The sequence below is a fragment of the Colias croceus genome, chromosome 5 (genome assembly GCF_905220415.1).
Source record: "Colias croceus chromosome 5, ilColCroc2.1".
Classification (NCBI taxonomy): Eukaryota; Metazoa; Arthropoda; class Insecta; order Lepidoptera; family Pieridae; genus Colias; species Colias croceus.
Window position 1 is genome coordinate 12,158,664 of NC_059541.1, and position 17,733 is coordinate 12,176,396.

At 32.6% G+C, this 17,733-nt stretch overlaps 1 protein-coding gene across 1 annotated transcript in view; it reads left to right on the forward strand.

The window, feature by feature from the left end:
* LOC123691586 (protein O-mannosyl-transferase TMTC1-like) overlaps positions 1–17,733 on the forward strand; it is a 119,115-nt gene that overhangs the window by 65,339 nt on the left and 36,043 nt on the right. Inside the window, exon 3 of the mRNA XM_045636041.1 lies at positions 2,181–2,358. Within this exon, the coding sequence (XP_045491997.1) occupies positions 2,181–2,358 (178 nt within the window). The remainder of the gene's footprint in view (positions 1–2,180; positions 2,359–17,733) is intronic.

Sequence of the window (17,733 nt, forward strand, 5' to 3'; positions counted from 1 at the left end):
TCAAACAATTGCTTTTCTAGTTATAAACCCCGAAACATCACACATACATTGTGCACTTATTGTGCACGGAACGTCGAGCGGGCGATATAGTCGCTTCGCGCTGGCATCTGTTTCTGATTTTATGTCCCAAATAAAACGCTTTTCCCGTACAAAACCTTTCCTTTTTTGATTGATACAAAATTCTTACTCCCATTCGAAATAGAAATCCTTTCAATTTGTTACCCACTGCCGCTATTTATTTAAGCTAAGGATATTATGTAGGGTGTGTAGAGTTCTTGTTGATGTTTTATGCCAAAAGATGAAGAAGAATAAAAAAATCATAGGTTTTGTTTCTCTATTTTAAGTTATTGTACTTATTTTTGTAACAATACCCAAAAAACATGTAATAATATAATATGAGAATTTAAAACAAAACTTTATGAACAAAAATTAAAATTCTTGGCTAGATACTCTAGCTTTACCTTAAAAATAAGCTTGAGCTGCTTATACCTCATAATATAATTTCATCGACATAATTATAACACAACTCTTAAGCCAAGTACTTATAAACCTTTGCTATGGTCATTAGATAACATTTCATCATACACACCTCCCTCGATTTCATAATAGAATAATCCAACTATACAATTTATCTGAAGATAAAAGGTAATCAAAACCACATCACATGTGATGGAGGTAATTCTGCTTATAAATTCCCAGTGTGGAAGATAACAAGTTAATACGTCAAGATAAGGGAGCTTCGTTCTCGGTTGATTGAGTAACAGCCAACCGCACTTCCCAATTTTGTTGTATAATCTCACTCCAAAACAAGCTATGGAGATTAAATTAAAATACGGTTAGGCTGAGAAATGAGCTCATGTTGGGTACACATTTTCGATTTATGTATACTGTATAGTGAAGTAACATTGCCGGCATTTTTTAGGTTATATCATTAAGCCTAGATAACATACTTTAGGATAAAGAGTGACTATGTCCAAATGTAGTTGCATCTTTACAGGTGTGCAATTAATGAGAAATGTTCATACAAAAATAATAAACAAAATTCGTTTCAAAAGCACACTACACAGCCGCAGTCGTCAAGCAAGCAACGTTTACTATAAAAATATGAGATATCTAAAAGATTCTCATTTGCGATAAAATTCAACCACGAGCGCTCGCACGTCAAAATATTTTTAACAATTCATAAAATTTACTTAAATGCTTTCAAAATAATTAAAAGTAAATATGGGTCGAGTGTATTCTTTTGAAGGAGGTCGGAAACATTTTGCGCGGGATTTAGGACAATTGCTGGGAATTCCATCTCAAAAATTCTCATTTCGTTGCAACCGCAGAACTATAACATGAGACAATGGTAAGACGGAGCCTTTAAGCGTCGGTATGTGGGGCGCGGACGGAATGCCTTGAGTGTCGACGTAAAACTATACTTATCGCGGTTATTTATGGCGGGAGAATGAATTGTGGCGTGCGAGCCGCGTTGGCTTTAAATGCAGCTTTGTCAGCCAGGGAAATGATTCTTCTAACGTTTGTAGCACCTGATTTTATGTCGTGCGCTTGCTTAAATGTTTATCTTGTACTTGGAAATCTATTGTCACTCAAAGTCACTCGTTTTATGTACAGCAAAACCATTCATAAAACATTACATTATATAACATAATGTTCCATTTTTATCTGTCACGAAAATTTTAATAAAATGGTTGAGTGAAGTTATTCCGTTTATCTGTTAAGGATATCGTAAACTGAAGCAGATGCGGAATGCATCTATCGCTTGTCTTATTAAATTTTTCGGAACTCCAGTAGGTACAAAATTGGAAGTATAAAATCTTATATTTTATGTAAGTTATTTGAGGACCGCGTATCCAATTATATGAGTATTTGTATGAATGTATGTTATGTAAGTAATTTAGAAAGACCGACCAAAAATAATGAAGATAAGGGATCAAAAATAATATTCAGTGAAGATATTTTTCTTGTTACTTCTATTTCGCTTTGACTTAAAACTAAATCAATAAACGAACAGAAAATATCGTTTGTTAACAAAAAATCAACTAAAACCTCCTTTTTTAAGCAGCTAGCTCAAGATGAGAAGTTAGAATTCATGAATTGTAATAAATAGGTATGCAAAAAATCAACACGATAAAAGAGTTAAGTACGCCAAACTTTAATTTATACTTATTCCTCAGGTTAAACTACACGCTATGTGGGCTGACAGCGTGGTGGTGGCACGCTGTCAACGTGTCACTCCACGCCGCGTGCTGCGCGCTTGTGGCACGCGCGGGCGTCGTGGTGGCACGCCTGAAGGCCCCCTTCGCGGCGCTCGCGGGACTGCTGTTCGCTGTCCATCCTATACATACTGAAGCGGTAAGTAAATAATAATATTATTTAACGGGAGTAGAGATGCTACAGAAAATTATTCAACACTAGCTGTGCTCCGCGGTTTCACTCGCATTGCTCCTCTCCTGTTGGTCTTAGCGTGATGATATAGCCTATAGCCTTCCTCAATAAAGGGGCTCAAAACTATATATCATATAAGATTTTTTTAAATCGGACCAGTAGTTCCTGAGATTAGCGCGTTCAAACAAACAAACTCTTCAGCATTAACTAAAACTAGTATGATTGAACTATTCCAAGAGTTTTTCTGATGAAGAAAGGCAGTCTGCCAAAAAAATCATTATGTAATAAAAATCACAGATATATAATATAGTAAAATTTTATGTGATTTCAGTGAAAAATGTGTTCAAATGTAACATTATTGTATTTCCCTACGATAAATTATTTCTCTTTCAATCAGTGTTTTCAGTATTCAAAGCCGAACAGAGTCCGAACTGAATAACAAAATTCTACAAAGAAACGACATTATTATTTTAATACAATAGTACTAAATTTACATGACCAACTTTATAAAACTGAATATTTTCATGACGAATAGATCGCATTCTTCACATAACCCACTGAATCTCAGCTCACCATTCAGCATAAAACTTAGAACTGAGAAAAGACTAAAACGAACTCTAAAAGGCAGAAGAACTAAATGGCTGCACTCATTCCAAACCATATAAACAGAAAATATTTAAAAGATGTGCAAAACTGAGATGACGCTGAAGTTAATAAATAATACCGTCATTAGCCGCATCTTGCTTTATGAATAATTCAATGCATAGTTTGTAAGTAATAAAAGATAAAAGGAAGCGTGTACCGCATTTTGAGTTTAATGCTCTAGCTTCAAAGATACTGCATCGAAAAGGAAATTATGCCTTAAGTGTTGTTTAACAATAATTATGTATTACATTATTGGAACGTTGAACTTTGTGAAAAGAATATTCTATCATCGTTGATCAGTTTAAGCCCTCAGCCCCCGCACAGACACAATAGGAAATCTATTGTGTCGTGGCCCGATCGGGCCGCTCGGTGGTCAATGGTTTAATATAGATGAAACTTGTATCGTTTCTTTGTCTTCAAAGGCATTTGCTTTAGAAAGTGTAGTACCATATAAAATTGTAGAGAAACTTTCAATCTTATAGATATTTATAATCTACTTACAGTAGTATCTGCGATGAATCTAAAAAAACACAACACATTGATGCTTTAAAATGCCTCTATCAATTTAGGCCTAGCAAAAGATAAGCGAAATTCCTCTCTTGGTTGTAAATAACAGACAATTCAATCGTCTTTCCTTTTTTTTTCACTAATAACAATTTAAACATAGACGCCTGTGTAACGTAGGAACTCCCTCTTTTAAAAACACGGTTAAAAATCATACTTTCAAATATGGCTCTAGTTTACATACCTTTATAAATATATTGCTCAAGTCCAATATTAGTAGTGCAGTAAGAATAGCATAAAGCGTTTCCCAACAATATTTTATTCCATAGTATAATAACTTCAGTTAGCTGTATCGTGTAAGATAAATCCAGCCTCACGTAGCTTTGAAATTCCTCGCTCCGTTTTCCAGCAAATTCAACCTTAGTCTCGATGCCCGTCAGTAAAGTTACAATAGATATAAAAAGACAAAATAACTATGTACTTATATCTGAAATTAATAATTTTATGAATATGAGAATACACTTTAAAATACATCATATTTTATGATGTAAATATCATAAAAATAGATCAAATACATAAAACAATAAATAATCGCCCGCCCTGCTCTACCCAGCAGCCAGCAGGGTAAATTACAATAAATTAATTAACCTTATGGCACGCAGGAGTCTGAGATATTTTTAATCGAAATTTTCAAAAAAATTTTTTTGACCAGTCTTTCAGTAAGTATGTTTTTATGTTTATCTATAAAAACTGTACTTATTCTTTATTAATTAAGAAAAATATGTAGGAATCGTTTATTCCTCCGTCCCTCTGAACGCAGCCTTATCCCCATATTTAAATTGCGATGAGTATGACATTCCTGTCACGCTAATGTAAATGTATTCGGGAAGGAAGCTGTTTTTGCGTTGAATTATTTTATTTATCCTCACGTCTGTGTTTTGTCCGTGTGCTTTTGAATTATGTTTTGAGAACGATACAGGTTTGAGATATTCGGGGTTTTATTTGCGCATTTTGTGAGATATTTTCTGAATTTGTTTGTATTGTAAATAGAATACAATTTTACAATACGATCAACCTTACTAACAATTTACTTTAATACCTTTTTTATCTTTTAATTTTACTATACGTAAAAATAATAGCACCTGTGTATATTCACATTAACATTAAAAAAACATGTTATTTACCTACCCAATAGATATGTTTTTAAAATAACTATTATGAATTTATTTGTGACTTTTTATCAACTCATTAACTTAAGCCCAAAACTTGATAAAATAATACCTAATACTTTACATGAAAGGCTAAAAACATGGTCCTTATTTCCTATTCAACTTTGAACAAATAACCACAATGCATCCTATATTTAGCACTGTCACGCCTACAGCCCGTTAGAAAATAACAAATGATCCCAATTACCGACTATCATAAGCAGAAGGATCACCATGAATAGTGAAGTTCAGACCGGACAAAGGCGGGTTTACCATCTTTAAGTGACACATTTTGCTAAACATCGTGAGATTTTACATATTTCTTGACCTCCTCGTTACTGTCGGCTGCATGAATATTATTCACGACACAATTCTTTAACTGCATAACTTTAACGAGTTGTTTACGCTTTCAGTTGAGATTTAGTTACTGGAGTATAATATATTGTATGTTGTACATATCTTTGGCAGGCTCTGAAGTCTCCGGTTTGATCGATTATAATTTATGAGGTTTCGAGATTCGTGTTAAGAGGGCTTATTCAATTTAACGCAAGTCAAAATCTCCGCGATCTATTACGATAGATCGCGGCTTGCGCTATCCTTTTACTATGAACAGCATAAGTCCACAGGAGAGCGCCGAGCAACATGTCCTCTCTCTGGAAAGGCTCGCTGCCGACTGATTTTAATCGGGTCGCGCGCAGTGTTTTATAGTACTTTAAAAAAATTGTAGAAAAATAATAGAGGTACCTTAGTTGATTTTTTAAATTTTATCTTATAAGTAAGACGTTCTTTTATTGCAATATGTAAAAATAATATTAAACTAAGTCAAATATCTTGGTGAAAATAATCATTTTGTCGACTATAATTTCTAAAAAAATTCACATTGTTCGGATTTTAATTTCGTAAGTTAGGAGTCCAAAATAAAAAAATCTTTTAACTAACTATTTTAATAAGGATTTTTGCAGTTAGTTAAAAAAAATTGTGTGTTAGATCTGTCAGCGATTTCAGATATTTTTAGCTTCGAAATTGACACTAAAAGCGAAATCAAGTAATCATCGGCTCAGTTATCTTGATGGTATTCACAAATACTGTATTAATTGAAAAAAACTCTTAACTAACTATATAGACAATAAAATTTCCTAAAATTATTAGTAATTCATATGTTTGTAAGATAAGTGGTTGATGGACAATCTGGTTTGAAAAATCACATATTTGAGCCAAACAGCGCACGGATCGCGTACACGGCCTTAAGTAAAGAAAAAAGAGACTCGTGGATAATAAATGGATCGAATGACGAATTACGAAATAGTATGTATAATATGACGTATTAGCCTAATACTATGTATGTGTATGTAACCTAGTACTATGTATTCCCTAATACTATTAGGGAATACATAGTACCTATTATAAAAAATATCAAAAATGTGAATGATTATAAGATTTTTAAATAATTTATAATGTGATTTATGAATTACAATTTTATATTAATGACATGTTTTAACGTTATAATTGATTCAAACACATATAAACAGAAGATTATAACCATACCATATAGAGCGAGCATCCTCGCGAGGCATCTTGCTCTGTACGCCTAATAAATACTGTCCCATGAACATACTTAATCAATCTTTCTATATTTAAAATTATAATGTATCAATTCCCAGTTATATGCCAATCATTCACGTCATTAGCGAGCACCAAAATACTATATCCAACTTCAATTTGAATTTAATTCATGCAAATAGCAAACGTATTATATAAATAGAAGCAGACAAGCCGATAGCTTCGAAAGAAATCGATACTAAAAGCAGTGCGAATCAGGTCGTGTTAGCATAAATTAGGCCTATCTGCTCTGGGACACGACCCTCGCTGGATTACTTTATCTCTGTACAGATAAATGTTTAACAAGTCGTAAAAAGCCTATATGATAGCTTGATGATTAGAATGTACTTATCAGTTTCTGATTGAATGTTTTTACTTATTTTCGGCGCTGTTTTTTTATATTACTTTGCTTTAAGGTAGATTTTGAACTACTGCGAAAAAAGGAAGGTTATGTTTTTCAAGTGTATGTAAATGTATGTATGGCACGCAATACAGCACAAACTGCTGAATGGATTTGACTAACTACCTAAGATACCAATGGGTTTTTTTTTGTGTTTATAATAATGATAATTTATCTTGTTCAAAGAAGTCAATTGGCTAGCATTTACTGTTTTTATTTTACTAAAAAAACCTCCGTAGATTTACTTATATCTTGAATACCTAAGAAAAAGCAACAGTATAATTTATATCCATATATATAAAAGAACGCAACAGTTAATACAGCCATGTTCAGAACTCAAATTATGCAGCCGAAACTAGACGTTCCGAATATCTGGTTAATAAGCGAACAGATGCCATCTTAAATTGGTTCCCCAGGGCATGTGGATCTTGATGAAAATGTTCGCGCCTTGATTGTAATCGAACCAATAATATTCAAACTGTGCTATAATATTAATGAAAACAGACCTTGGAAAATAGGTTTTGGCTCAAATAAATTGACTATTATTTTAGGAATTTTCATACGTAGTCTTAGTTTTACAAAGGAGTCATGGTTTAGTTTTTTAAGGGATCAATCGAACACGAGAGTTTGGCCGAGGCCAAAAAGTAGAAACAAAAACTCAACGAAGACTCCGCCTATAAGCTAGCATATTGTCTTTTATTAGTCGCAATGTTGGATTCTACCGCCTTCCAATATATCATAAGGTTTATAATGAGTTCTCGCAACTTACCCGCATTTAATATTACCAAAGACTTGAACGCACAATGATTACTCAAAATTAAAACAAGCTATGCTACATACGAATCCACTTAAATTTCGCGCCGTAATAAATAAGCAGCGAGCTCCTGGTTCCCTCATCAATTTCATAACGCTACGTTCGCATCGTGCGAAGTATTATTCCTAATTACCCCCGTGTGTGAAACTTGAAGGGAACTGTTAAATAATTCTCGCCGAGATTCCGACAACTTTTGCCGAACATTTAAAATATTTAAGAAGGATTCACGTCTCCGCGTTAAAATCTGGGGCGCTTCGGATTTTACGTGAATAAATGGGACGTCTTGTTCCGTTGTGTGCACTTGAGGAAATTAAAAAAGCGTTGCGTTGTGAAAACTATTGGTATTAAATGAACCGCAGAAATGGGACGTTCGCCTTTTTGTTCTATTATGAGTTTTAATATTCTTGTACAAGCAATCCGTTCCAGTCGTACGCGGATCTGCGATCGCACTGCAATATGCGGTAAATTAAATATTAGTCACAGAAGATAGATTGTCTATAAGCGTTAAAATGCTTCAACGTGAAACTGATGTGAACAGTGCGAATGGAGGGATGTTATATGAGATATGTAATGTAATGTACATCTATGTGTGTGAATAAGCTTATATAATCTAACTAGCTAGTGATTCTGCTATTAATATAAGATAATATTGCCATTAAGCACTCCAAATTTCGAGGATCATGCAAAATTATGACATTAATCCCAATACCAAATATCGAATTGAGTTTATTAAATAACATATTAGAAGGACATAAAATAGGATAATCTAATATTTGCATAAACATAATGTGATATTTAGGGAATTGTCCTTATTGTAATTTCTTTCTGAGAAATGGTAATATGATTTTATTCCCCGTCGAGAGTATCACGCTTGAAATATGACGCAGCAGCGCCATAACTTAGCTTAAGCCTCTCCTTTATACATATTTATACAATGCAATTTATTTTTGTATTACATATCATTCTGACGTTTAAGAATTTCATGTACCTAATAGAAAAACAAATAGAAAGTTTGATGGGTTTTGTGAAGAATGTATAAGGAAGTTTGATAACGTTAAGAAAGGAGAAGAATGGTGCTATACATACTTATATATATAATATTTATTATGTGATAGGAAGATTTCAAGGAGCTTCTGAAACAAGTATCGTTGTATAAATAAATAATTAAGTTTGAAACTATGTTGAGACAATACTGCTAAAATTTCCCGGTAAATGTAAATAAACAATCTACTCAAACTAAATCAGGAAGAGAAGGAATGCAAATTTAGCTCTTGTTAATTATAAATAGATTTAGTGGTTGCCTATAATCTATATATATAAAACTCAAAGGTGACTGATATAGTGATCTATCAACGCACAGCCCAAACCACTGGACGTATCGGGCTGAAATTTGGCATGCAGGTAGATGTCATAATGTAGGCGTCCCCTAAGAAAGGACTTTCCGAAATTCTTGCCGTAACGGGGAAAAACGGGGATGCACGTACAAAGTCGTGGGCGGAAGCTAGTGTATTATAAAATAATGCTTATACATCAAAATCATTATAAAAACACACACTTGACAAGTGGCAATACAAATTACATCTTGGACGGACGACTGATGTCAGACCTTAAAAAACCTCTAGCCTATACAAAACATACCCTGAAATATTATACGAATGGTATTATTTCGCATTAGGTCCTAGAGTCCTAGACAAAACGAGTCGACGTAACGTAGGCAAGGACAAGCTCACATTTAGGATGGGTACTAGGTACTTATCTTACTTAGCATATTTTGTGCTTATATTTTCTTGGTTTAAGAAAAAAATCATACATGTTACAAATCTGCTTATTTCTATCCTAAAATGTTACCAAACTATTATTTGAAACTGGTTTCTTTAATAAGTATATATTTTTTGTATACCTAGGTTTACTTAGGTATTGTGATGTGTTTGTGTAATGAGATGTGCATTTATTTTCAGGTTTCAGGTTTCAGACTTTAAACTGATTATTTTTGTTTGTTGGGCTTCTAAATATGAAGAGTTTTAATTGTCTAATATGACTTGATATAAAGGAATTTGTGTTTGATAAGTTTTATCCTTACACTTTTTATGCCAAGTTGTACAGTGTACACTTACCTGAGATGCAGACAGCAAATCAGAAATAGAATAATAAACTAGCAATCTCCATCCCAGGTCAGTACTTTCCTAAGTTATACCTTCGTTTCTTTTCTAGAACTCATTATGCGCAGTCTAATTTGCTGGGAAGAGTTGACAAGCACTTCTTGGAAATAAATTATAAGTAACTTTTCCCCGTTTATTTTTTACTGGCCCACTGCGTCCTTCTCTAGAGCGGTCAATGTTACAATTTACTGGCAAAATGTGTTGTATATAGGATATGATACTTACTGTTTATAATTATTTTTATTGTTTTCTATTAATTTTAAAACTGTTACATCTTTGACTGTAAATTTCTCTCACTTCACATATCTCAACACTTTTATATAGATTAAATAAGGAATAGTTATCATAAGTTGTCTTTCAATTTTTCACTTTAAATATCGCCTGAATGTATGGCATCAAAGCTTTCCAAAACTCATGTTTTTTTAACTACCAAAAAGGGAGTAGAGCAAACGCAACATAACGTCTAGGATAGCTAACAAACTACACACTACGTTCAACACAGAGTTGATATTTTGTACACATATTGTCCAAGCTACGTACGGAAAAATGTGTTATAACTCGTAGAATAAGGACTTTCTTTTACTTTACAAGCATTATTAGTGAAGTACATAATATTCAAAACCATCAACTTCCTATATTCGATATAACAAAATTTAAATCAACTCGTTTGATTGCCTGCATATTAGCTTAATTCACGATCACAAAGATCTCTAGTACGAAAACAAAAACAAATTATTTTTTTAAATTGCTACGTAAAAGAAAAGATAAGATAAAACACAAATCGTTTACAATCGACATGCCGGCTACACACACGGCTAGCATCCAATTAAATTTCAGAACGCTTAATCGAAGGTGCCCACAGCAGCCGGTAATTTACTTACGAGCCTAAGGAAAAATCTCGATAAAGGAAACATCGTTTTCATTATTTCTTTGAAGATTGAGCAAAATGAAGATAATATTAACCTTTGGCGCTGGGATTTTCCGTTATTTAATTATAGAACATTACGCCCGGTTTACATTTTTCCAGTTCAGTGTAATTACTGGGATGTATATTTTGGACTGGCATATTATAATTGATTATAGTAAACTAAGCTTTAGCGCGTCGTACGGGTTCTGTTTAGTTATAAAACTGTAAAGTACCCTCATTAACAAGAACAACTTATATAACGGTCTCATTCAAAATTCAGTTACACATAATTAAAACGTCACTGTTCGATGATCTGATTGGCTGAGAGCCAAGCCGCGCGTCGCTCGACCAATCACAGCGCGTAGATATGTTCAAAGGTTTTTGGAATGCTAATAATTACTTCCCCACAAATGAATAAGTAATATCTCATTTTCGTTACTAAACAAACTAATGAATTTCGGTTAATTTAATCTTTTGTGCCGGTTTCATTATACAGCGGTAGTTGTATTTGATAAATTTTAATTAGATACTTGATTACGGTGTAAAACAAATTTGGCTGGAATTTTCATAATATAAATTGTATATTAAAAGGGTCGCTCAGCAAATTTAACGTTAAATTGTTTGTATAGTATCAATAACGAATTAATTACTTTTTATATTTTTTGCAAATTTGTTGGTTGTTATTGATACATATAAAATTGTCTATTGATTGAAATTGTAGACTTTTTTGTTTATCTTAAAATTGATTTCATATTATTTTGGTTTATCATTATTCTAACCTTTATGTCATACATAACAACGGTTTTACGTTTTGTAGTTTCTAGAAAATTACTAACAAAATTATCTGATCAGCGAGAAAATCTAGTAAAATATAATTTCACATTCCAACTTTAACATAACACGGTGAGCATCACTAACTCTGACCTAAATTACGTCATTTTGACATAATAATGTGTAATTTCTAAAATCTCTAGTGGAAATATCTCTAACGATATTCCTGCTGGAACTATTATATTTCCCAAGTAATGAACAAGTATTCATTAATTAATGCAGTGACATTTCGCTGGAAAACGTTCAGACCTCTGAGTAATTTATGAAATTTATATTATTTTATAATACACTGGAAAAGCGTATTTACTTTACACGCGGTTATTCCGTTTTCGCAAAACCAGCGATGATTTTTTTTTTCAGTTTTTGCAAATATTATTTGTAAAAAAGGTAGGACTTAAATAAAAACATTAAATAACATTCTCAAAATCTTCTTTTTAAATATAGGTTGATATTTTTTACATAATAGGTATTACAATTTAATTTAGATTCGTCTGTATATTATTTTTAGTCGTCGCGTGGTATATGAATATATTTAGAAGGTAAGGATAAATGTTGCATTACAGGCTTGCGTTAATAAACTTGCAGTATCAGACAGATAATATTCCGGAGTTTTAGAAATATGATGGTCACATGTAGGTAAATGTTTATAAAAATTATAACAGCATTTTCACAACGATTCTGGTGATACATTTCCCTTTGTGTTCATATTATTATATGGATCAAATTTCTATATCTTTAATTGTGTAATCAAATCTCTTTCGAAAAAAAGTAAGTAGATTATATTAAAGGGGAAAACATAAATATTCCATTCACGATTTGTTGTTTATCCAAAACACAACACTCAAATTCAAAACTATCCAAGTCCTCTTCACAACTACATACCTCGGAACTTGAAATCTATACAATCTTGGCACCGCGCCAGCCACCATAAAATAGTTGTACAATAATTAAATATTATCAGCTTGTAAGCATTAACAAAAGCGACATTACGCGCTATCAGTGGTTATTTATCAGGCGGGAAACACTCGTTAACACGGCTACCTGTCTCATAACTCAGTCCTCTTAACGAGCAGTTTGTTAACCGCTGGATAAATGCTGGCCCCGCCCTGGAGGAAGTATTTTGACGGTGGATTGCGTTTCGCAAAGATTATGCTCTTGTGACGAGCCACTTTTCGCTTTAATTCTGACTGGTAATTTGGAATGCAGGTTGCGAAAATGTTAGAGCAAATATGTTCCTGCTACGTTGTTTAGATATTTTTTTTTTTTGTATTATGTATTATGTAAAAAATATCTTTCATAATATTTCCACCATTTGCAAATCACTCAAAAGATTACAATATTTGGTTTCCATATCAGCCAAAAATAATATCAATTTAAACGTTTCGCTAGAACTTATCTTTACAAAATATAAATAACGGACCCCTAACGGATCACTTCGAGCGGTAGAATATTCCAGAAGGCTTCATTGTTCGTTCCTTTTACAGTATTTGCTGTGAAAAGAAAACCAATATTTATATTTATTCAGCGGCAAAGTAAATGATTTGGGTCGCTTTGTAAACGACTAGTTAATTTTGGTTCATAGATTCTGTTGGATTTAATGAATTGTTAATTTTTGGTGTTGGTGGAAGATAAGGGAAAAAAAATACAAACGATTGTAATAAACAAACAGATTTAACCACACTATAATGAAATGCAAATAATAATTTTATTCTTTCGTTTTATAACAGCTGTTATATAGAGCAAATTGCTTTGTTTTCAGAATATTTGATTTAGTAAAAACATCATGAATTAGTCTTGTCCACAATGATATTATCAACTTTCACAACGAGTCAATAAAAAATAGTTAGATCATTTAAAATATTTCAACAAAACGTTTTCATGGAAACTCGATACATCACATTAAATCATATCTTGCTATTTTTCTGCGTCATAATATAATATATCAGGAAATACATACAATTCTTCTCACATTTCCTTTCCTACCAGGTTGCCTGGCAGAGATTGCTGTGTAGAAATAAGGCCGCCTATTGAGCAAAATTTTTCTACCTTATTAATTTGTACCACATTTCCTACATTGTTTTGTACAATGATGTGTTATAGATAAATAAATAAATATATAACGACCATAATAACGACTAACATCACGCCACACATTTGCCAAAACACCTTGCACTAATTATTCCCATAGTAGCTACTTCTGAAACGAGGGATCCAAAGATCAAAATATGAAGCCACAAACTGCGTGGGTCGCCGGTTAATTGGCCCAAGTGAATTAAACTGATAGGATCTGCGACGAAGCGCCGAGATTTATGGCTTTCGTTCCGCCTTGAAGCCATCCTCTATCCTCTACAGTCTCTATAGATGCTGCTTGGTGTGATTGCAATATCAGTCTAGTGGAGAATTTATTACGTCTTAGCAAGGCTCAATGCATAGACAATAAATTGTGTCCTGTTGGCAGTTTTTTGCGGTGACTGTATTAGAGTATGGTGTGAAGATTAGTGTGTATAGGAAACAACAATAAAAACGAAAGTAGTAAATTATTATGGTCCTTTGTAAATTTATAAAAAAAACTACGCACAGAAAACGACAGAAAAACGCCAAACATGAAATTTACAAAACTACGTAGCTAGTACGGTAGCTATCGTATGTTTTATAGAAAATAATTTCTATCCAAACTTACCATAAATTGATTAATCTAACACTTAAATTTCTACTTGCGGAAATAGAGTGCATTATACATTAATAAAGACAGGGCATGGCTCTCTGAAGCAGCGAGTTGAAATATTTATTTATAGTGCTTTTAGCGGAGGATTCCCGGGTCAGGAAATACATTTGTACTGTATGTACTCTGGTGTACTGTATATTGTGTACTGCACTGTCTCTCGCGGGATGAACCCACGTTTTACTGTAACTACATTGTTGCCTGAAATAAATGAATAAATACACCAGCTTTTATATTGGTCATTGTGTATTGCAGAAATAAGGAAGCTATTATGTCCATTTCTCTTGACTTGATTGAGAATACATTTTAAATTGATTTACGACTTTAGTGTAGGTATACAACTTCTTTGTTTTAGTTTAGCAACGTTTTGTTTCGATGAAATAATGACGCAATTATAGGTAGTAGATAAATCCAGCCCACTAGTAAACTACCCGGCCTTTGTGCAAATCCTCATTCCACATTAAATCTAACTCTACTAAATTTTATACCTACCATCAAATATTGTTTAGTGTCAGTATTACACAAGCATCCTCATCATCTTAATATTATTAATAGTATTCATCTACACTAATATTATAAAGAGGAAAACTTTGTTTGTTTGTTTGATTGTAATGAATAGGCTCATAAACTGCTGGACCGATTTTAAAAATTCTCTCACCATTCGAAAGCTACATTATCCACGAGTAACATAGGCTAGGTTTTATCCCGGAAATCCCACGGGAACGGGAACTATGCGGGTTTTTCTTTGAAAACGCGGGCGAAGCCGCAGGCGTAAAGCTAGTCGAACATATAATCTAAAATTTACTCCTATTAAAATACAAAATTATAACTGTTCTCTATAAACTAATTAAAACAATAACTCTACAGGCGTCACATCTACGAACAAGTACTCTTCACACACACACACACACACACACACACACAAAGCAAAACATATCCATCAAAATATTTCCACAATCCTTTATTACGGATATTTATTTTAAAACCAACATTACATTCTGTAAAATCAAAGCTCACATCAAACGGAAGCGAATAATAGCCAGCTGATCAATGGCTTTCCTGCATATGTTTACGCGAATTATAAAGGGAATTTCATAAAGCCTTTGCATGTGCTTAACTTGAAAGGGAATTTCGTGGGTGTAGGTTCGTTCCACTTAGCAAAGATAAAGTTGTTTATTTAAAGTGACACAATTTCCTTCAGTAAATAAACTTTGAAAACTGGTTAACTTTAGAAGTTTAGTTATATGTAATACTAAAACCACGATGGTAACTGATGAATATATTTTAAAATTTACGAATAATTATCGAGTTATATTATGTTAAAACGTATTCTAACAACTAAAGCTTTCACCACTTTTGTTGCACTAAAAATGACATATAATGGTATTGCAATACGTGCATAAGGTTGCTAATATGTATGTAAAAATGTATTGTACCTAATGCAATAAATGATATTATTTTGAATTTGAAAAAAATTGTATGATTTGTATTATTATATCTACACACATAATATTATGCTAAAAAATATCATAAAGGCAAACAAAAAGCAAGGCGTTCTTTTGTTTTAATGACTCACATTTCTTAATGAATGTCACTTCTTTATTAAACTTTCAATTCCGAAATCACATCTACCGCAAATAATAATTATTAATCACAAGAAACTAGATAGTCGCTCCATTACGAGCAATTTTCCTCGTTATTAAAATGTGTATTTTCGAACGAAATTCCCAAATGTAGATACACCATTAAAACCTGCACGTTAAAATCCATTTGCAAACTCGGGTAATTCAAAAGGCGACTTATTCAGATATGAGATAGAACGTTCATACCTAACAATGCGGTCCCTCTAAGAGGATTTCTTTCAAGTTCACAACTTGGCTAATTGCCTCCCTTTGTACCCTAACGTTAATGTAATTTAAGATGTCCCCTGTTTGCTTTTGTTGGCCGTAATCCTCACCTAGCTTTAATGAAAAGCTAGCTTATGGCAATTGCGACCTCGCTATATACTCCACGAAACATTTATATAATTATTATATAGTATTAAGGCTCGCTGGAAACATGGTCTTAAATAATTAAGATTAAAGTTTAATTCACTGTAATTTAAACTTGTATTCAGGTTGTAAACCATTTGTATGTTCTATTAAAGTTAAGGTAAATAAAAACACAAGTTTTTAAATTGAGACCCGAACGTTAAAATGAAAGTTATTTAAAGAAATGGGAGAAAAGAACGTGTTTATAAAGCCTTAACGAAATTTTCAAAGGTTCATTCAAGTCGGCTTTATTATTTTTATTCTCTTAAATTAAAGTCAGTTAAGGTTTAAATGTGTTACAAGAATGCCTTTGAAATAAATCTTTTAAAACACATGTCTAGCAATTACATTATTTATTAAATTTTATCGGGCGCGGGCATCTGACAGGCCTAGGCGGACTGACCAAAATTTTTTTTATTTCTAATGAGCAAACAATAAATCAATGGTATACAATTTTCTTTCTTTTTTCCTCAATTGAGATGATTAACAAATTTTAATCATAAATCTATTTATAAATGATTTCAAACTAAACTAATAATTATTATAAATGTTAATACAACGAACGTTAAAACAAAATTAGGAAAAAGCTTAACAATAAGCTACAAATAACAAACGACATTACCTCAGAGGCTTTATATTCTGATTACTAAAACATCGGCTTTGTAACAATTGAAATTCTTTAAGATAACTTTGACACGCTACACGTGTAAAAAATCGATTATAATTAACTATACGCTCGCCCCGATTTTGCCTGAGATGGTAACAATATTAAGAAAAAAATACGCACGCATAACTATGTCACGAAATAATGTAGATTTTCGATCTGTGTTTTCGATGCTGTAAGTCGTAAGGCATTTTTGGCGGTGCCATGAAATCGTACAGAGCAATTAGATTCATTTTAGTTAAAAATTGAATCTGATAGTAAAAAGGATTATACTATTTATAGAAATCGGATTAGTTTTACTAAAAACTAAAATAGAAATAATAGAATACGAAAACTACAAACTTCTGAATGAAATTATGAATGTTACATCCCTCTTGAGACTAATAGCATATGAAAGATTTTGTAAAAGCGATATAACAAGAATTTACAATTATTTTATTCGAACGTCTTTCGCTTAGTGACACTTTGATTCTCTCTAATATTGTGTACATTTTACTGTTCTTAAAAATCCAACTGTGAATCTACAACAGTCCTATTATTTATACTAAAAGAAATCAGTCGTTACTTTAAATGATTATTTCGACTCATAATAAGTCACATACATTATTTCAGTCCAACAATATATATTATAATAATATTCCACAGATCTTCATACAAACGGAGCCCTCAAGCCGTGACGCAGTTATTTGCGTAATACAGCGGACTTAATTCAGTGTGACGTTGACGTGTGACGCTAATGTACGAGCGATGTGTCACCGAACTCAACACCGAAATCAGTGCTTTATTACAAACTAAGATTACAACAGTCTTTATATTATGTACTCAATTATGTACATGTACTATATGTACTATATAATAT